The sequence below is a fragment of the Argentina silus genome, assembly GCF_951799395.1.
Source record: "Argentina silus genome assembly, chromosome: 12".
In the NCBI taxonomy this organism is placed as follows: Eukaryota; Metazoa; Chordata; class Actinopteri; order Argentiniformes; family Argentinidae; genus Argentina; species Argentina silus.
This window is the reverse complement of record NC_139666.1, coordinates 1,471,082-1,491,081: the sequence shown is the minus strand read 5'-3', so window position 1 is coordinate 1,491,081 and position 20,000 is coordinate 1,471,082. Positions and strand designations below refer to the sequence as shown.

Genomic DNA, 20,000 nt, shown 5'->3' with positions numbered 1-20,000 from the left:
GAAGGAGGAGAGGATGAGAGCCAGGGCCGTGCACAGGATGATCAGGCTGCGGCTGCAGACCTCCAGGAAGAGGGGGCGGGTGGACTTCCTCCGGGAGGCGGGGGCTCCTCCCTGGACCTGGGGAAGGAGAGACTCTCAGGCTCCTTTTCTCCATGGACACCATGCTTTCACCTGGGTATTACAGTGTACCTCAATCTCAAATCAATCCCTGCCCCCCGCCCCTTCGCACCTACGGCGGTCTGAGAGGATCTGGTAGGTGTGTATTTGTGTAAGCATTAGGATAGGTGGAGATAGGATAGACGTGCTTGACTCTAAATAAAGTTCAGTTTCTGTGTAGCCCAAAGTTACCAAGGACCAGAATAATACTCTGTGCTGAAGAAGGTTTGACGGTGAAACAGTGACCGTGCTGATTATGCATTAAACATCATCATTTATTGTTCTTTTTGAGAGTGCTAGCCTTATCATTTACTTAGGTGGAATTGTCACCATATTGTTTACACCTGTTCACTTTCCCTCAGATCTCCACAAGTATACAGGTTAGGGACTAGGGTAGATTTGGGTTTGGGCATACAGTGGCTTCGGAAAGTATTCGGACCCCTTCACTTTGTCCACATTTTGTTGTGTTATGGATTCAATTTAAAATTGATTAAATGTATTTGTTGTGTCATCAATCCACACACAATACACAATAATGACAAAGCGAAAACACGTTCTTAGAATTCTTTGCAAACGTATTAAAATTGAAATACAGAAATACGTCATACCCTTTTGCTATGACACTCTTAAAATTTGCTCAAACTCAAAGACGTCTTCAACAAGTCACTCAACAAGTTGAATTGAGTCCATCTGAGTGCAAGGATAATAGTTCATGTGATTTCGGAATTAATATGTTCCGTTTTTTTAGTTTCTGGTTTGCATAGGAGTCAATTACACAGTGTGTGGATCAGGCTGTTTTCCTCTCAGGTCGGTATTTATGAACATGATGAAGAGGGGCATACTTTAGGAAAGAACACTTCGCCTTGCTTTGGCACAACACAATGTTTGCCACGGGGATCACAAAACTTTGAAAGAAGGCCTCTGAGAGAATGGCTCCGAAAGTCTGTTGCAATTACATGTAATATAATACTGAGATTTTTCAATTCTCGATTCACATTACCTGAAGTAACTTGACACGCACACACCCTGCACACGCAGAGTCCACAGGGAGATTAAAATAGAGAGTGGACAATATGCTAAATATACATATACTGAAAACGTTGCATTAAAGTAGCTGATACAACGCACAGGAATGTCTACTTTAAGTAACCATATTGAACGTCTCGGAACCCACAATCTAATCTAGAGTCGGATTTAGTGAGACTACAGTGCATTTATTTTAATGTGTCACATTACTTTATTTTGATTCAAATCTATTGAAATTGGTCACATAAAATGTTAGTCGCAAATGAAGGATTATTTACCTTGACCTGGATAGCGGTCATAGTGCTCTAGTCCCTGCAGCTGTTTCCAGAACGGGAGGTAAACCGCGGCGGCGGAAAAGATGCGCACAGAATATCAAGTGCAAAGGCTCAGTGAAGGGGTTGTGATCAGTGGAGTTCAGTGAAGTGGATGATTTACAATCATGACAAGACAATGAGAATCTCCAACCAGGAACAAACTAGTGGAACCGAACCCTTCCTCTCTGCGTTCACCAGAGGGTTGGGACCCTATTCTTCGCTATTATTAGTAGTCGACACGCGAATAATGCTGTCACCAGGATAAGGAGAGAGAGGGGGGAGGAATGCGCGCTCCATGGACGCAGTACGATTTGATATCCAACGTCTAGCGGGGAACAATGGTTTCCCCAGGTCTTACACGAACACACTAAAGTGATGTTAACTCTTGATTCACCGCATCCAAAGTGAAGACATTATCTAGCATGTGTGAAACACTATGTGGGACCTTAACTTAAGATAAGTTGTGTAGCGACTTTGGAGTGAGGGCATAGTACGCGAGCAAAGCCTGGAATAGAAACATTAGCGTATACATTATACCCGAATGATACATCCCCAACCCTGTTTACTTTGAAAATAGAAACCATCATGATAACGTTTGTCTTTTAATTCACCCCCAACCTATTCAATTTCTCAACAACGCACTTTGTTTCTGATTAATCATTCACATTGCCCAGGATAAAGTCCAATGTGTCGCTTACAGTAACTCATTGTTGTAGCAAAACATTCTCTAATTGACGCAATAAACCTTTGCCCTATCATTGCTTGGATCCCATATACAGTGTACCTATATTAATTCCCAGGAAATTAAAGTAAAAATAGATTACTTTTAAATAGCTGATGGAGATAAGATAGTGATTTCAGGTAGAGCTCAGAGATGAATCGACTGGATCAATGGTTTCCACCGTGTAAAACATAAAGCATCTACAGGAAAAGTGTGTTATCCACACATACAAAACCTACGGGGACACGACTGACCAGAAAACCAATGTTGAATTTCCAAATTGGTTAAAACATGGTTATGGTTGGGGTTAAGGTTAGACGCAGTTTTAGGTTTTGACCTAGTCGGGATGTCACTGGGATGTCAATGGGATGTCACTGGGATGTCAATGGGATGCCACTGGGATGTCACTGGGATGTCACAGGGATGCTGGTGACAGACGTCCCGTTCGTCTCACGACAACAAAATCAATGCATGATTTAGTCAGAGAGAAAGTACAATGACAGTGACTCCCGAGTGTCTACAATACAGTCAACAAAAAACAAACAAACCAGCCTGACAACAGTAACATTAAAAACCAGCCTGACAACAGTAACGTTAAAACAAGTTTGACTTTATGATGGAGTTACTCCGCTGTACAACAAAGGTACGTTGAGAACATTCACTAGGAATCTGCTGGTATTGGAGGACGGTTTCTCTCTGTCCGTGGCACGGCGACCTCTCCCGGGCCTGGAACCTCAAGGCGACCGGCCGTTTGGCGGTTGCGGTCCACTTTGGGCGTACACATGCGATGCACGGTTGCAACGGGCTTACTCCTGAAGGGTTTATTTAAGGCATTTCACAGGGACAGGGTGTGGGGCTGTTGACCGCGTACGGCCCAGGTTCTAGACTGCCAGCGGTCGGCACGGTTACGGTCAGTTTGTAATTACATTCCGTACTTGGTCTTCAGCTCCTCTACCAGGGCGATGTATGCTTCCATGGCGGCGGCGTTGGTCGTCCCTGTGGTGAGGGTGAGGGTGGGAAACAAAGATGAAAGCTTAACTCATTGAGTGCCGAGGGTGAATAAAGTCGCCCAAATGGTCAACATTCTAGAGTGCCAAGGGTGACTTCATTCACCAGAGATGCATAAATGATGATGCTTCATTTTGTAGCCAATCAGAGTGTTGTTGCTAGGTAAACACCACATAGAACACTTGGAACACTCTAGGGGTGGTGAGTGTTCCGGAATTCTTTGGCAGTTGGTGAGTTAAGCTGAACGCCCTATTTGACTCATTTCCGCCTAAAACACAGACCCAAACTAAACTGCTTCTAACATTAGAAAAATGATGATCAGATGCAAGAGCAGGATGCCATTTGATAGGTAAAACCTTGAAGTTTTGTGTGGATATGCTCAGATCATAGTTCAGAATAACATAATACACATGACAAGGAGAAAGTAATCAATAATCACATTAATAGTCAAATTAAAGCAGAATTTGGGCCTTAAGGCATTGATAAAGAGTTGCTGTTGGAGAACTGCCTAGCTCAACAGGCTCCAGCTGAAAGTACACCTGCAGTGTCAAACTGATGCCTCTGGTTTAAAACCAACAGAGGGGAAGAGCACTGCCCTCTACTGGTGAAATGAAGGACTACAGGGAACGCACCCTTTTGCTTCTCCCAGGCGTCCCACTTGGCTTTCCCAGTGAAATCCAGCATCCCAGGACGAGCTTTGGAGAACACACAGACAGACAGACAGACATAGACACAGACACAGACACAGACACAGACACAGACACACACACACACACACACACACACACACACACACACACACACACACACACACACACACACGTTATCATCAACACAGAATATACTCTTTATTCAAGACATGAGCTGTATGTAGTTTTGGAGGTGAATAGAAGATGAGTGTCCTACCGGTGTTGACGTCTCCTACGGTGGCCTGTTTGAACAGAGCGTAGACCTTCAGCATCTCCGCATCCTCAGGCTTGGTCTTCAGCTGCTTCACCTGGTCGGCAGCAGCCTTGAAGTTATCCTGAGCAGGAGACAACAAACATGAGGTGAAATACAGATAAAACAAGCACACTCTCTTACACACACACACACACACACACACACACACACACACACACACACACACACACACACACGGGTAAAGACCAACCTTATGCAACACGTTGTGGTCATTCCCTTTCTCAGGGTATCTGGTTTGTCCAATGCCGAAATGAGACCCTTAACCCCGGCCATGAACGGACAGATTAAAAACGCAGCAGATTGAAGAGAGTAACCCGAGGATTGACACACACAATCTCTGATAGCAGCTGAGAGTGAGACTAATCTTGTGTAAGTTGAACCTTGATCTGGGGTGTAACAACTAAACCGGTCTGACATTAGGCCTTGTGCAATCTGACTGGGACCCAGGTCTGCCACTGGCCACGCCACCATTAGCGTTAGTTCGCTAAGCTAGCAACTCACGGGGCCAGCAACAACGTTCAGGTCTCAGGCGAGGTTGCTCACAGTCATGCAAGCCAGGGCGCCTCCAAACCACCTCCACTACACAACCCAGATATAAAAAACCCTAGCTCGAGGCTAGGCGAGAAACGGAGTGAGAATGGAATGTTACAACACGTAGCCTAGCCTGACCTCAAAACGGGGTTCTCAGGGTGACAATAGGGTTCCACAGGGACGCGAAGGAGGCACTGGGTCGGGTCCAGCGCCAAGATGCGCCCCTGGCAGTACAATGGTCCCAGTGAGTAAGCCGAGCCCCATTACCCAACACCACACTGGAGGTGCTACCCTGCCAACTGTGCCAGGGGGCAAGAGGGAGATTAACACTGTGGCATTGTGGCGCCACGGCCAGAGTCCAATGATGGCTGGGGGTAATAAGATGAGGAAAAGGATCCAATAACTGCCTTCGTGTGACGTCGGAAACTCTGAACTCCCAAAGGTCGTTTGCGTGGAGCTCCCTGTTGGACATTTGACTGGTACTGTATGCGACATACATTGTTAGTGATAGGCCTCAATATCTGACACATACAGTACCAGTCAAAAGTTTGGACACACCTTCTCACTCAATGTTTTTTCTTTATTTTTTTTTATTATTTTCTACATTGCACATTAATATTGAAGACATCAAAATTTTGAAGGAACACATATGGAATTATGTAGTAAACAAAAAAGTGTTAAACAAACCAGAATATGTTTTAGATTTTAGATTCTTCAAAATAGCCACCTTTTGCTTTGATGACAGCTTTGCACACTCTTGGCAAGATGTGTCCAAACTTTTGACTGGTTCTGTAGTTTGTACTACTATACTAACTACATGTCAAACTATACACTTCTCCCTTGGACATCGTAGGACCGTGGTGGTGGGCCAGAAAAACAGGTCACGACAAATTTGCATCACGTGCTTCATATGCAAAAGCGAAGCCTTCTGTGAATCAATGTGAACCAACGTGCAACGGAACGGTTATTGACGTGGAGCAGCCCACATGCAGAGTGAATGAACCAACCGAATAATGAGCTCGGTATGGATTTTGTAAAAACGTCATCTGGACTGATGGTCACTAGCATAGTTATCTGAATGTTTCGAGAGAAAGACGTTTGCCAAGAATAAGGCCTTGGAGTTTTGGCCTAAATGTTACAACACACTGTGAGAGAACCATCTGACTGGAACAAGCCGCGGAAATCTACTCTGCTGAGCTGCACAACAAAATTCGATCTTATTTGGCCTCCAATTGGCGGAGGAAGAGAGATCAAATTGCAGAAATTGGATGCAGGTAGGTAGGCGAAAATGAACTCCTACCCCGTCACCTTATCAAAGGGCCAACAGTCAGGTATAGTAGTGGCCAGTCACCCCCCACACTGACACTAACTAGAGAGATAGTGGTTAGTTTATGGGTGTTTACGGTCGTGGTCGTGGTCGGGGTCAGAGACCTGTAGATATAATCCCACTACCACCTCTATCTAAAACATTAGATTTGGTTAGCCCCATTTGTGACTAGGATTATAGATTCCGGTTCACTCTCACTACATCCTCAAAGCGTTGCGACATCTCACCTCGACGCAAGACCCATCGCCTCGGGTTACGTTGAAACACCGACACACACACACTCATACACCACACCCTAAAAGAACAGCGCCAGAATAACAGCTGCCTTCCTCCTTGATCGCTGGCCAACCATCCCCTAAACTCACTTATTTCTGCATATTATTAAAATGACAACTAAAGCACAATAAATATGAGATCGGTCTATTGGGGGGAGCAAGAACACTCGCTAACGTTATTGTCTTTTAGGCCATGCTGTTCCCAAAGCGAAATAAAGTCAAGTCACAAGATCAAAGATTAAAACTCGGAACTCGATGGTGCAAAATCCTCCGACTGCATTGAAAGGCACCGTTGGGTCTCGGTTGCCGGTTGAGGAAACAATGAACGCTTTTGTTCGTAAGATTTCACAAAAGACGTGCTGCCGCTCCGGTGCGAAGCAAGGTTGAACAGAAGCCAATAACACAATGATCGGATGGTAACGGAATGATAGGTCGCTATGCATACAGACTCAAAGCACAGCATCCCGCTCGCTATAATTACCACATAATTACCGCAAATTCTATACTAACCTCGAGAGACATGATTTTCAGTTCCTTTGAATGCAGGCCCACTGGCTGATCAGTCACGGACCACTGGCGTGTTGCAGAGTTAACGGTAACGGAGGAACTGGACGGTTTACGGGTGGTTACAGTACAGCTTCCACGACCACGCCTCCTCAAAACCCATTGGTCCATGAAATGAGGAGCACAGGATCCAGAAGCCCCATTGGTCAGAGGGGGGAAAGTAACCAATCAGAGCACACAATTCCCAGGAACAGGCTGTCCCACTAAACTAGGCCACGGGGTCATGGGGGGGGGCAGGGGGGGGTATGGGGGTCTGACTGCCCCCTCCTCTCCTTCGCAGATTTCACTCACAAAATATTATTCCCAAATTCGTTAAACTGCATTCGTAGCCAGAATGACCGGAACCTGTAGTGCGTATTAGATCAGTTTGTCAGTCTTGCTTCTTAGAGCTTTGTGTTGACTTTGTGTTGACTTTGTGTTGACTTTGTGTTGACTTTGTGTTGACTGTAAATATTATTCCCAAATTCTTCAGGCTGTATGCCGACTACATCAGGCTACTCCTAGCTCTCCACTTTACACCCTATTATGACATGTTTAATGTTTTTCTTTTTTGCTCAATCAGCTTGTACTATCATTTTCAAAGTCATTACATTCATCATCGTCATCTCTAGATCTTTTTGCAATTTAAAATGTTCTTTATTAAAAAATGTTTTGTTTTGACTTCTGGTTATGGCGGGTCACTGACCAGTCGCAGTAACTTGGCTCGTTGCTAAATTTCTGACAAAAACCTTTAACAGGCGACTGAAAGTTCGACCATAGTAACTTTTTTGGGGCTGCGTTAAATCTGACTGCCACGATGCCACCAAAAAACTCCAAACCCGGACAACAATCAACCAAACAGTACAACAATCAACCAAACAGTACAACAATCAACCAAAGCGGCGTCGACAGTCGACGATAGCAACACTGCTAACGACGAGCAGAGCGAAGCTAATGCTAATGCTAATGCTAACGTCCCTCCAGCAGGGACGTGCTGGCGCGATCCGTGCAGAGGATGATTTTGCCAAACAGTCTGCTGAAATGCTGGACGCAGTTAACGGAATTAAAACATGTTTTGTTTTATGAGTTTTCTTTTACCCCGCCCCCTTATTCCCACTTACATATAATATATAATATAATTGGCATCACCTCGAAACTCCTTATCAATCTCAATGGCAAGACGCATCGTTCACCGTTGTCAAAACTGGACCAATCAGTGTCATTTAGTACAATTCCATCTGTATGATAAGACCCATCATTTACCCGAGTCCCAGTGGTGTCGGAGAAAAACCCTGTGACATACAATTAATGTTTAACCATGTCGTAAAGTAAAGTGGAATTTGTGTGAATGTGCAGGTGATTACTCTTACTGAATTCCATCTGACCATGTTGTTATTTCCCATGTATGTTCTACTGTTTACACACGCACGCACACACACACACACACACACACACACACTTTAGGGTTAGGATACTGTATGATGAATTGAAATAGCCATTGAAGAGCAGAACAAATCCCAGATTGTGCCTTTAAAGAAGAACGCCCTCCCTACTTTGTCTTCTGTGCAATTGCCACATTGTATGACAAGCAGATACTGCATATACTGTATGACTTTGAACATTCCTGGTCTGTTCAGAGTCTCATGACAGTCGTAACGACTGTTAGACCAAGGATATAAGGACTGCTAGACCAAGGATTTATTGTGTCAATGTTTCTAAGAAGTCTGTAGAAGAGCAGGGTAGTGTGCTTGCATGGGTTCCAAACAAGATTTAATCGAACCTCAAAATAGCACTTTCAAGACTTTGGCTCTGGAAAACTCTATTTTGACACAAATCCAGTACCAGTCAAAAGTTTGGACACACCTTGCCAAGAGTGTGCAAAGCTGTCATCAAAGCAAAAGGTGTTTTTTTGTTTACTACATAATTCCATATGTGTTCTTTCATAGTTTTGATGTCTTCAATATTAATCTACAATGTAGAAAATAATACAAATAAAGAAAAACCATTGAGTGAGAAGGTGTGTCCAAACCTTTGACTGGTACTGTATCTGAAGTGATTTTACAGGAGCACACGTACATGACCATGGTGATATGTATCCAAGGATTGTATTTTCCCATTGATCTGAATTTGACACGTTAATATGTTAAACCCCAAGTATTATACTGCATATCTGTGACTCTTATAGTCATCATCAGGTCATAAAGATTCGCAGAATCTGTACATCGAGTCTGAGTATGAGCAGCTGCACATATTCGATTGCTCTTGCCTTGCGGAATGCGGAAGCATTTCAAAACATGACTTGCTAAAGGGTATTGGAACATAGCACGTTTGGTTATCATCTGAATTGCGTTATCTTTGTCGATACTACGAATGTCAGTATAGTTTGTCGTCGCTGAAACATTTATATATATATAATATATATAAATCTATATTTGCTTTGCCAGAGACGGCTTTGTCACAGGCCATGTCTAGCGAGGTTGTTCTCACGGTGCGCTTGATAAGGTCTTTTGAGCACCGAAACTTCAAGCCAGTTGTATTTAGTGGCGTGAATGTGGACCAAACAGTGCAAGAATTTATTGAGTTTGTAAGAAATGGTAAGTAGAATCCTACTTGCATAGACATCTACTAGTGAAAACACTTGTTCAATAACCTTACATCGTTCTTATGGCACCATATGCCATCGCTTTCTCTCCTTCTAGACATTACCTCAAGACCCGGCCTTCCACCCCCCTTCAAGAAGTTCACTTATGGTAATGACTGAAAGCGAACAGTAGCCTTGTAACTGTCATCCAGTAGCTCCTGTGCCCCCCGGGCAGGGCAGGGGAGGGGGGAGGAGGGGAGGGGGTGGGGGGGTGTGTGTGGGGGGACGGGGGTAGAGCCGGTCTGTGACATACGGCAGATCCACTAACGACGTTCAGGTGAACAGTATGTAATGGGACTTTGGTTTGGTTTGTACTCATTTTGCCTTGTATGTGCAGACACGATGAAGATCATCCACCAAGCACACGGAGCAAAGGTATGACTCTCCTCTCTGGTCTTGTGTAAAAGCATAATCTGGCATTGTTTTACCAATATATCTGTGATGCAAAGCTAGCCATGTGAGTCTGTAGCCCGTGTGCTCCGGTTGCAGACAAATGAGCTGGTGATGAGTTTGGAGGACGATGAGAAGCTCATTCTGCAGGATGGACTCACCCTCAGAGCTGCTGGCGTTGGTAAACACTCCCAGTCTTCTCTCTTAACACACACCGCACACGTTCTGGCACCAGATATTTACATTGGACAACCGTGTTTGCCAGTGTTTGAGTAGTAACAGTGCGTTCAGTCAACACCCTGGTCATTGTTGTGTTGAGTCAAATGATTGGTTGTGGTCTAATGCTTGTTTTTGTTGTTGCAGCGAATGAAACGGAACTGGCCTTCTTCAGGAAAGAAGATTATGGACTCTTCAAAGCAAATCCCCAAACTGGCTGGTGGAAATGAGAGGGCTCTCTGTTACATGGGAGAGGGGATTCTCAGTGATAGATGCTAAGTGGGATCCTTGGGAAGACCCTTAACCCTACATTAATAAGCCTATTGAGAGGCTTCCTCTGACGAAGCTTTGTCCTAACAATAAACATTTTAAATCTCCACTTCAACAGGGTGACGTCAGAGTCAGGCGGTCGTAAGGATCCCAGTTAACAAATACCATTGGTTGAATTTGGTTCTAAGTTTAATTATAATAATTATATAAAAAATAAAAAATCCTTCTTCATTTGTTTTCTGCCTTGCTCTTACTGAAATGCCTTTTTTCTGATAACTGGTGGATTTTATTATGGTTGTTTTTGTACGTGTTGAATAAAGTATCCTGAGAAATACAGTCAAATTATCATCTTTATTGCATATGTAGAGGAGTTTACATAATCAGTGCAGACCACTGTAGAATAATGTTTCACAAAGCTGTGAAAAATAATGTGTAATCTGTACAAAATACTTTTGGTGGTGAGGTGAAGGTTTGTTATACCGACAAAGAAGTGTGTGTCAAATTGACAAGAGGTGAAGCATGGACAGACCTGGTGAGGTCATCACCCTGTCTTTGATGACATCAGCAGTAAAGACGGCAGGTATAAAGGCACTCTAACAAGAACACTGGGGAAACACTGACTGCACACACATTACACACATATATCAAATAAAATATATACACTTAAAAACTATAACAAACCATGATAAAAAGTCACATTCTCTCTTCAAATATTGCACCTTGCAAGGTCTACTGAAGACCATTTTCCCTTAGTTGATTAATCATTCCTGAATTTAGTGATATAAATGTCATTCATGTCAAATCTGCTCTCTGAGACCTGCCTCTGGCAAAGATGATGAGTCCAGTCTTATATGACAGAGCAATCTGGGTCTGGTGCTTCACACAGACAGACAGGCAAAGGGTCACAGAGACAGATTAGGGTTGAGAATACCAAAATCTTTATCATGGCTTAAATCGATATACTGGACTTTTAAAAACACCAACTGTCATCACTGTCAGGTAAGGTCATTTTGTTGGAGTGAACTATCCCTTTACTTAAGTCCACTAGGACATGAACCTGAAAATGATCTTGGTGCTATGAAGGTTTCTGGAAACTCAACATGTAGATTTCTGGTCCTGGTAGTTGTACAGTGGAAAAATACTAACTCTGTCCCTCACAGTTTTGTGGCTTATTTAAAGTTAATCAAAAGTAAGTGCTAATAGAAAAGTGCTTTGTAGGCTAAAATATGTACACAGATTAGAACCATCCCTTTCACCACAGCTGTCGCTGGATTGGCACAGAATCTCTACACACAATTCCAATTGGACCCCTCACACGTCACTCAAGTCCTGTGGCGGTTCTCCAATGGATGTGTCCATGCCGTGGGCCTGTGGAGGGTGGTGCTGGGGGCTCTCCCAGCCCCTGCGGATCTTGGTCAGTCTGAAGGCCAGGCAGGGCAGTGCCAGGATGAACCTGCCCACCAGGACCACACAGGGTAGGATCAGTGCCAGCATATACGTAGGGGACAGGTAGTACGGGTAGGCGGAGGGGAAGAAGGTAAAGTCCCAGCCGTAGAAGAGAGTGTGCATGACAGAGAGGGTCAAAGCAGCGTAGCCCAACCCCGACTGGAAGAGAGAGAAAACACAACATGGACTATTACACATCTGTTATCTGTTATTACTATCGGGTATGTATTTGTGTATGTATTTGTGTATGTATTTGTGTATGTATTTGTGTATGTATTTGTGTATGTGCCACTCCACATAAAACAGGAAAAATAACGTTATTTGAATGAGACTGAATTGAAAAGTAGGTTATTATCAGTGGGCGGCTGACCTGTACGAAGGTGAACTCCCTCCAGTTGAGGGCATTTCCCACTGAGGGCAGAGATGTGATGGCCAGCAGGGTGAGAACTCCAAGTCCCAGAATGCCACAGGACAGGTAAAGGTCTGACCTCCACACCCGCTGCTCATGCCATGAGTCCTCTGCACCTGCCCTCACCTGGAAGGGAGGGGGACACCAAGGAAATAGGAGAGTTTAGGCTACATACTGGAATTATTACAGGAGGTTGAGGTGAGAGTGTACGTGTGCTGTATGGGTTCAACGGGAGTTCCAACGCCACTTTCGAGGTCTGGTCCCCCACAGTCTGTTAATATAATATACGCCATTTAGCTGACACTTTTATCCAAAGCGACTTACATTGCAGTGAGTGCATACATTTCAGTATATATGGTCCCAGCGGGATCAAACCCACAAAAAAATAATATCTGTTGTCCACCCACACAGTTAACCCAGCTTGTTGTAGAGGTTAAGTAGACTAGGGAGTAGACACAGTAGACTAGGGAGTAGACACAGTAGACTAGGGAGTAGACACAGTAGACTAGGGAGTAGACACAGTAGACTCGGGAGTAGACACAGTAGACTAGGGAGTAGACACAGTCGACTCGGGAGTAGACACAGTCGACTAGGGAGTAGACACAGTAGACTCGGGAGAACTGGCTGGAACCACAACTGGCTGACCCCCCCCCTCGCTCCCCCCCCCCCCACCTGCTGGTACGCTGCATCAAGCAGCTTGTTGGAGGAAGCCCTGCGCAGCGCCAGACACATGCTGTAAACCGCGTGCAGCGCCGCACACAGGAAGCTCAGTAGGCCCAGCTGCTTCCTCCGCCACAGCCAGCGGTCCAGCCAGCCGGGGAAGCGTCTGTACTTGGTGCCGTGGCCCAGCTGCAGGAGGGCAGCCCAGAGGCCCGGCAGGTAGACCAGCGCCAGGCCGACCAACGCCACCGCGGGCAGGGTCTCATTCACCGTCTCCAGGGGCAACCGGTAGAACTTGTTCTGGCCCTGCGAGAGGTAGGGCAGCAGGACGCCCCGCAGGAAGTTGTAGCCGTAGAAGAAGAGGAAGAGGAGGAAGGTGGTGAGGACGGGGCCCCCCCAGGAGGGGAAGAGGCGCAGGGGGGCATCCTCGATGTCTCTGGAGGCCGCCAGGCCCCCCAGGTCCACGGGGAGGAAGCCCATGCGACACGCCAGGCGCAGGACGGCCCTCTTGGACTCGGAGCAGTCTCCACAGATCAGGACCTGGGAGGGGGGAGGGGGGAGGGGGAGGGGGAGGGGGGTGAGGGGTGGGGGGGCTGTATTCATCTGCCTACATGAGAACATAATGTGGTACGCATCGACTGAGTAAGTGTGTGTGTGTGTGTGTGTGTGTGTGTGTACCTTTGTCTGCCTACTGTATGTGACACACGGTACGTAATAGTGTATTTGCATAAACGCAAGCATAGTGTGTGTGTTTCAGACGTCCAGACGTGACTCTGTCATGACCATCGCACCTGCCTGCTGCCGTCGTGAGGCCCGGTCTGCAGTGCCCAGGCAGACACCACGTTGAAGCCCTTCACCACGCGGCACTCTGGGAACAGCCCCGCCAGCCGCTCGGCGTTGGACGGCTCTCCTCCGTTCAGCCTGGTGGCGTTGCTCACGTCCACCAGCACCTTCCCCGCCAACACCTCCCTCAACCCCACCAAGGTGTGGTAGTGCTCGGGGTAGACGGCAGCGATGACCACCCTCTCCGCCCGGACCACCGCCTCCCTCTGGGTCTGGAGCTCCGCCCCGTCAGGGAACAGCCCGGGGGCGATGCGCATGGGGTTCCGGCTGCCTACGAAGACGGCCACCCCGGACGCCAGCAGCCGCACCGCCAGGGAGCGAGAGTAGTCGCCTGAGCCGATGATGGCCACGGCGGGGCTGCCCAGGCTGCAGGGCGGGGGCTCTGGGGGGTCAGAGGCCAACAGGGGTGTCCTTATGTCGTCCACAGGCATGCTGGTCCTGTGGAAGCGAAGAGGTCATAGTTAGTTCAGTACATGGGCTTCCTACAGTTACAATATCTTTACCATTCAATACATATGTATCAAAATATATAAAATATATGCCATTTAGCTGACGCATTGCGGTGAGTGCATCCATCACAAATATCATCCATCACAAATATCGTCCATCACAAATATTGTTGCTCCCCTGAATAGCAGGCCTACCACTCTGTGTTTGATAAGTGCTCATGTTTGGAATGTCACACACATTTACAAATTGTGATTTACACAATTGTAGACATGAAGACATGATTTGTTCTATGAGTTAATAATCTGCAATGTCACATACACACATATTCCATGTCTGACGTCATTTTATGAAGTGTCCATGAAGACATGATTTGTTCTACATTTACATTACATTTACATTCATGGCATTTAGCAGACGCCTTTATCCAAAGCGACTTACAACAAATACATATACTCGTTCAACATTATAATGTATTAGCTTAAAGACAAAGCATGACAAATGACTGTCTTCAGTTCAAAGGTCTAGTAACATAAAGCCATGTCAGCATTAAACCTCTCCTTTGCCTATTGTGTAAATACAATAGCCAAGGCAGAATGGATACATTGTAACATGGATAAAATTGATCAATTGTAACATTCTATACTGTGCTATCATTCTAGGAATACAGTACACGTCATATTTAATATAACATCACATCTGCCCTTTCTCTTTTGAAAATGTGACTTTAGGATCTAAGTGTCGTCTCCGGACCACGGAACCAACTAAGAACACGTTTTAACAGTATGTCAGTGCTACAGAATGCACGATAAGGGCATATCAAAAATAGTCAAACGATGACAAATGTTAATATTTCCATAATAGCACACTTACTGGTGTTGTTGCGGCGGTAGAAGGGTCGCGTCTGACGCCCGGTGGACCCGCCTGGTGAACCCCGTCAGGAGCGTCTCCGCCCCGCTCTGTGTGGGGAGATAAATACGGCCGGGCGGAAAACCAGCCGACCTGCAGTTCCCTGCGAACACAAACTACAAATAAAGCAGTGATTTCATAATAGTGAAACATTTCTTCACCCATGGAACCGGGAAAGCAAAGAAAATGAATTACCATGGGATATTTGGTCTAATAATGTCATAGTCTATTGATTTTAACATTTAATAAGGTCAAAATACATTGTTTTTGACATTCAGATGTTCACAGACATGTTTTGACATTCACACACACAGGTGATATGAGGTAAATGAATGCACAAAAGTAAAAAAATAAAATAATAAACAAAGTAGAAATTATTTGATGATGATTATATTAAAGCATCCGTTGTTTATGTTTTATTAATTAAAGCATCCCACCTCTGTTTTCCTCCGGGTGTCGCTGTTGCATCGTGCTTGAGTGTCACTGAGGTTCCCAGACACAAATAAAATGTATTTAACCTACACAAATTTGAGGTCAGATGATCATTTATTAAAGGTTTCTGACATTGTATATTGAGGAGACAGGGGAGTGGATACAGTGGAGTTCAGCCATTGGACAATCACTTCTAAGAACTTATGACAGCTCGGGGCTGACACATCTAATTTCTTTATCAGCTGATCGCTAAGTCGGGTGGCGCGGGTGTAAACGCCTGCGTCTTGGCGATAAAGTCAGACAAGTAATGACCAGTGAGTCTGGAAATCCTTTACGCGAAGAAACATCCATCTCCAGATCAGGTTCTCGGCTGAGATGTAGGGGGAATACCACGGTGTGTGTTTCGGTTCTTGTTGTGCTGATCTTTGCAGTTGCAGTTCTGTCTGTTCTGGCCGCGGGTCCCCTCCACGCCCTTTGCTCTGTCACGTGGTAGGTCCGATGAGTCATATGCAACTAGTGCGTTATTAGTTATTGATTTGCCTGCCACATTGTGTACAGTCCAACCATATAGAATGATGATCGCTCTTTTTCGATGGGTCCAACTCCCACCAAAGGGTCTTGCAGCATAGGAAATCATGAACATGGGAAATGATCTTCTGCAATGCTTATATTTTTCACAAAGGTTACGCATGCAAATATGTTTTGACTTTCTGTGGAGGTATTCAAAAAATGCACATTTATATAAGCAATATGATGTTTCAATATATTTATGATCATTTGTCTCTCCCAACCAACAGGAACATCACCTTCCCTTGCACAAGGGTATCATCTCTCTTAGTCAATCAGATAGGAGGATGGACAACAGACATCTGTCCTGTGGGAAGTCACAAATGCCTTTACTCTGTGAGTGATAGTTAGCTTGGACAACTGTCCAAAATTATATTGGTCAGATAATTATGTTACCATGTCACAGGGACTCTTCAGATCTCCCCATTTCTAATCCAGTGTAACATTTGTATTGTTAATATTAACTGTACACACAGTATGGTACATAACACATTTATAATCTAGTTTAATATTGTTGATCCAGTTAACTCACTAAGTGCCAAAGTATTCTGGAACACTCACCACCCAGAGTGCCAAGTGTTCTATGTGGTGTTTACCTAGCAACAACACTTTGATTGGCTACAAAATGAAGCATCATAATTTATGCATTTTTGATGAATAAAGTCAATATGGACGACTTTATTCACCCTCTGCACTGAGTTGACCTTGTTGTCCCTCTCTCCCAGCTGGTGTCCGTGGATTCAAACAGCATTTCAGCCACTCATACCACCCCCGTCCTGAGGTTCGTTGATGACATCACCTTCACCTTCAGTCATGCAGCTTCTGACAACTGTGTGGTTCAGGTAGGCCTATGCCAGACTAGGGGGTCATAGGGTCGTGGTGAAAGGTAACAGGTTTCATTCACCCTGTCCTTACACACTCACTCACTCACTCACTCACTCACTCACTCACTCACTCACTCACTCACTCACTCACACAGGCACGAACGCACCGACACCCTCACTCACTCAAACATCCTTCTACGCCAGTCTTAGTTCCTCAGACTTCCCCTCATCACTCTCTGGTCCATTTCCATATATTGGACCAAAACAGGATCTTATGATGGTTCTTTTGTGTGATTTTACTGCTCAGGTTTAACACCCAGACACCCTGCTCAGGTTTAACACCCAGACACCCTGCTCAGGTTTAACACCCAGACACCCTGCTCAGGTTTAACACCCAGACACCCTGCTCAGGTTTAACACCCAGACACCCTGTTTGTTTCCCTTGTGTTGATTTGTTTTTCGCTAACTCTCTTACAGGGACACTCTGCGTCACGCAGCTGGTACGCCATCTTGGATTCAGGGACAAACTATCTCAACATGTACAACGTCCTGGAAGGTGAGACAGACTCTGGGTCTCTGAGGGTCTCGGAGGGTCTCATCTCATCTCCACACTAGTGGCTCTGATTTTTTTCTTTTTTTTTTTGGGACTAGTGGCTCTGTTGTGCGTGTGTGTGTGTGTGTGTGTGTGTGTGTCTGGTGGCTCTGTTCAATAATGGATCACCGCACTGGTGGCTCTGTTGTGTGGGCGTGTGTGTGTGTGTGTGTGCGTGCGTGCGTGCGTGCATGCGTGCGTGTGTGCGTGTGTGCGTGCGTGCGCGTGTGTGTGTGTGTGTGTGTGCATGTGTGTGTGTGTGTGCATACGTGTGTGCCACTGAGGGGTCAGTGCGGTGCCAGCAGGTCAGCCTGGTCACCTGTCACTCTGGTGGGCGCTCTGAGGTCGGAGGTCAGAGAAGCCTCCCAGTCACACCTCAGACCTCAGCTGTCCTCACACCTAATCATCTCATTAACTCATCTAGGCTGTCACTCATCACTTCAAACATTCCACTTAGTTGAGGATACAAGGCAGCAACTTACAGTGGTGACTGTTGTCTATATTGTTGAAGTAGGGCAAGTCATGGTGATATGCTGCCACTGCATCTGTGTTTAAGATAAAGTGAGAACAGAATGGTGGTAGTCCATGCACATGCTAGGGTTAGCACATTATTGATGTACAGTGCCCTGCGTTTGTAATGGGACAGTAATCTACACTCCAAAAGTTTGGATTTGAAATCGGACAAAAAAAAAATAAAGAGGTTAAAGTACAGATTCTCAGCTTTTGTTTGAAGGTAACTGTGTACATGTTGGTTTCACCATTCAGAAATTACTTTTTACCCATAGTTTTATTTATTCATTTATCCCTGTTTTAGGGTACCCAAAAGTAATAGTCATGTGTTCATCACAACAGCATTCAAATCAGTGTGTTGATGTTAGCTGCTCTCTCTCCGTTTGCAGGTAGTGGTCTAACATCCTCTCCAGGGTTCAGAGAGTTCACCAGTGACAGGATCTGCACCCAGTACTTCACAGCAAAGCAGCTCTTCAACCCATGAGCTTCAACCCTGCTATGATTAAACAAACAATGCATTTATGTGACATTTAAATCTATTATTGTTGTCTTGATTTGCAGCAGGGGAGGCTGTTAAAATGAGGCCGTCCTCTGGTTTCCACCTCCACCAGCCTGCCCTGATTTGCAGATAATATAAATGTTTATGTGGACAATAAACTACTAAGTACAAATATAATATAAAAATAAAATGCCTCTTGTGTGGTTATTGTCCAGGGACTCCCCTCAGGTCATTTCAGATTCAGTTCCCCCATCGTTAGGTGGCGGGGAGGTAAAGCTATTGAAGAGCACAACATCTGATCGATATCTGTCTGGTTTTACGAGGCTAGATTGGGGTTTTCATGGTGAATTGCGTAATTAACCATAAAAGTAATTGATATCAATGCATTCACAGGTGAACACAAATCTATTAATCTAGTATTTTCTATGACTAGAATCAAATTAGGGACGGGTTGAAAGTATAATATACAGCATAACCTTAAATGGCCAAACACATCTTTTATAAAAAATATATATTTTTATAAGAGAATGTGTAGGTAGGAGCATTCGATCTTCCTGCTTCTCTGGTGGTCTGTACAGCTTCTGATAGATCAAGGGACACTAGCAACATTTCTCATTCTTAATAGCAGATGCAGTGAAGTTCATCTAAGTTTTAATAGCAGACGAGTCTCTCTCAGTTTTAACATCACATCAAGCAGATGAAGTTGAGTCTGTCCTCGCAGTGCCAGTTCACCCAGTGCTGTCCCTCCAGAGGGAGGGCTCCACAGTGGAGGTGCCAGGCCGGGCACTGGGGCCTCTCCCCCTGGTGGGTCCCCCAGGCCTCATACTCCAGGGGGTCCCCGTTCACCCACAGCCACTGACCAGCCAGGTAGCGCAGGCCAGTCCACACGCGCTGGGTCTGGGCCTCCTTCCTGCTCTCCTGCAGGGCTTGGACCAGCTCTGTCTCTGAGACCAGACTGGGCAGGTCTCTGTGGTTCTCCCAGCAGTACTCCAGAGCCTCCTCCCATGTCCTGTTCTCTGTCACCACGATACTCCCCTTAAAGCAGGAGAAGAATTTTTTGTGTCCACAATTTTCACTGCGCAAGCCGTGTCTGCTTTGCGTTGCACATAATTCTCCATCACCGTTTTTTGGATGTTCGTTAGCCCAGGATAGGAATGATACGATTCCACCATCTGACCACTTCCAACCTGTTACATCATCAGCATCTCTGTAGAGACCTATCCAAGTTTGACCAGGCATGTTGTCTTCATCTCCAAACCCTTTCAGTATGTCTGCGTCCTCCTGGCTACGGACAGACGACAGGTCGGTGTACTTCTCTCTGCAGTGCTCTTGAGCTTCTAGCCAGGTCTTCCTGACGGGGACATAAACATGCTGCCCAAACACACCACCGGCCACCTGGCAGAGAGCTGAGAGGAGGAGCAGCGTGAAGGCGGTCTTCTCCATGATGCCTGGTACTCTGGTCCCGACTCTCCCCACCACTG

General features: G+C 45.5%; 5 protein-coding genes across 5 annotated transcripts in view; 2 read left to right on the top strand and 3 right to left on the bottom strand.

Moving 5' to 3' along the window:
• tmem37 (transmembrane protein 37) overlaps nucleotides 1–1,481 on the bottom strand; it is a gene marked incomplete at both ends in the record, with an annotated part of 2,078 nt that extends 597 nt beyond the window's left edge. Inside the window, 2 exons of the mRNA XM_083682031.1 lie at nucleotides 1–117; nucleotides 1,461–1,481. The exon at nucleotides 1–117 is cut by the window's left edge and continues 597 nt beyond it. Coding sequence (XP_083538157.1) covers nucleotides 1–117; nucleotides 1,461–1,481 — 138 coding nt within the window. The remainder of the gene's footprint in view (nucleotides 118–1,460) is intronic.
• Nucleotides 1,482–2,806: 1,325 nt separating this feature from the next.
• On the bottom strand, nucleotides 2,807–6,955 carry dbi (diazepam binding inhibitor (GABA receptor modulator, acyl-CoA binding protein)). Its single transcript, XM_083682562.1, has 4 exons — nucleotides 6,832–6,955; nucleotides 4,132–4,249; nucleotides 3,858–3,920; nucleotides 2,807–3,213 (listed from the first exon to the last, which is right to left on the bottom strand). Exons 1-4 carry the CDS (start codon nucleotides 6,841–6,843, stop codon nucleotides 3,140–3,142), a joined length of 267 nt encoding a protein of 88 aa, XP_083538688.1. The 5' UTR covers nucleotides 6,844–6,955; the 3' UTR covers nucleotides 2,807–3,139.
• A 2,198-nt stretch (nucleotides 6,956–9,153) lies between these two features.
• cUnh2orf76 (chromosome Un C2orf76 homolog) lies at nucleotides 9,154–10,717 on the top strand. The gene is made up of 5 exons (XM_083682371.1): nucleotides 9,154–9,458; nucleotides 9,564–9,614; nucleotides 9,843–9,880; nucleotides 9,995–10,076; nucleotides 10,259–10,717. Exons 1-5 carry the CDS (start codon nucleotides 9,329–9,331, stop codon nucleotides 10,339–10,341), a joined length of 384 nt encoding a protein of 127 aa, XP_083538497.1. The 5' UTR covers nucleotides 9,154–9,328; the 3' UTR covers nucleotides 10,342–10,717.
• Nucleotide 10,718: 1 nt separating this feature from the next.
• steap3 (STEAP family member 3, metalloreductase) lies at nucleotides 10,719–15,626 on the bottom strand. Its single transcript, XM_083682369.1, has 6 exons — nucleotides 15,533–15,626; nucleotides 15,060–15,198; nucleotides 13,688–14,177; nucleotides 12,909–13,436; nucleotides 12,198–12,362; nucleotides 10,719–11,986 (listed from the first exon to the last, which is right to left on the bottom strand). The coding sequence occupies exons 1-6, from the start codon at nucleotides 15,561–15,563 to the stop codon at nucleotides 11,693–11,695; spliced, it is 1,647 nt and encodes a 548-aa protein (XP_083538495.1). The 5' UTR covers nucleotides 15,564–15,626; the 3' UTR covers nucleotides 10,719–11,692.
• A 169-nt stretch (nucleotides 15,627–15,795) lies between these two features.
• Nucleotides 15,796–18,670, top strand: LOC310812779 (uncharacterized protein). The gene is made up of 5 exons (XM_083681481.1): nucleotides 15,796–16,016; nucleotides 16,325–16,430; nucleotides 16,820–16,936; nucleotides 17,396–17,474; nucleotides 18,410–18,670. Exons 1-5 carry the CDS (start codon nucleotides 15,835–15,837, stop codon nucleotides 18,502–18,504), a joined length of 579 nt encoding a protein of 192 aa, XP_083537607.1. The 5' UTR covers nucleotides 15,796–15,834; the 3' UTR covers nucleotides 18,505–18,670.
• Nucleotides 18,671–20,000: the final 1,330 nt, after the last annotated feature.

Excerpts from the sequence above, each read along its gene's own strand:
- dbi (XM_083682562.1), bottom strand. Across the intron at positions 3,921-4,131 it reads CGTAGGAGACGTCAACACCG|CTCGTCCTGGGATGCTGGAT; the intron begins GTAGGACACTCA and ends TGTTCTCCAAAG. Across the intron at positions 3,214-3,857 it reads CGCCTGGGAGAAGCAAAAGG|GGACGACCAACGCCGCCGCC; the intron begins GTGCGTTCCCTG and ends CCCTCACCACAG.
- cUnh2orf76 (XM_083682371.1), top strand. The coding sequence starts at position 9,329 with ATGTCTAGCGAGGTTGTTCTCACGGTGCGCTTGATAAGGTCTTTTGAG. Across the intron at positions 9,615-9,842 it reads CTTCAAGAAGTTCACTTATG|ACACGATGAAGATCATCCAC; the intron begins GTAATGACTGAA and ends TTGTATGTGCAG. Across the intron at positions 9,881-9,994 it reads ACCAAGCACACGGAGCAAAG|ACAAATGAGCTGGTGATGAG; the intron begins GTATGACTCTCC and ends CTCCGGTTGCAG.
- LOC310812779 (XM_083681481.1), top strand. The coding sequence starts at position 15,835 with ATGACCAGTGAGTCTGGAAATCCTTTACGCGAAGAAACATCCATCTCC. Across the intron at positions 16,017-16,324 it reads GCCCTTTGCTCTGTCACGTG|GAACATCACCTTCCCTTGCA; the intron begins GTAGGTCCGATG and ends CCCAACCAACAG. Across the intron at positions 16,937-17,395 it reads CTGACAACTGTGTGGTTCAG|GGACACTCTGCGTCACGCAG; the intron begins GTAGGCCTATGC and ends ACTCTCTTACAG.
- steap3 (XM_083682369.1), bottom strand. The coding sequence starts at position 15,563 with ATGCAACAGCGACACCCGGAGGAAAACAGAG. Across the intron at positions 15,199-15,532 it reads ACACCCGGAGGAAAACAGAG|GGAACTGCAGGTCGGCTGGT; the intron begins GTGGGATGCTTT and ends TTGTGTTCGCAG. Across the intron at positions 13,437-13,687 it reads CTCACGACGGCAGCAGGCAG|GTCCTGATCTGTGGAGACTG; the intron begins GTGCGATGGTCA and ends CCCCCCTCCCAG.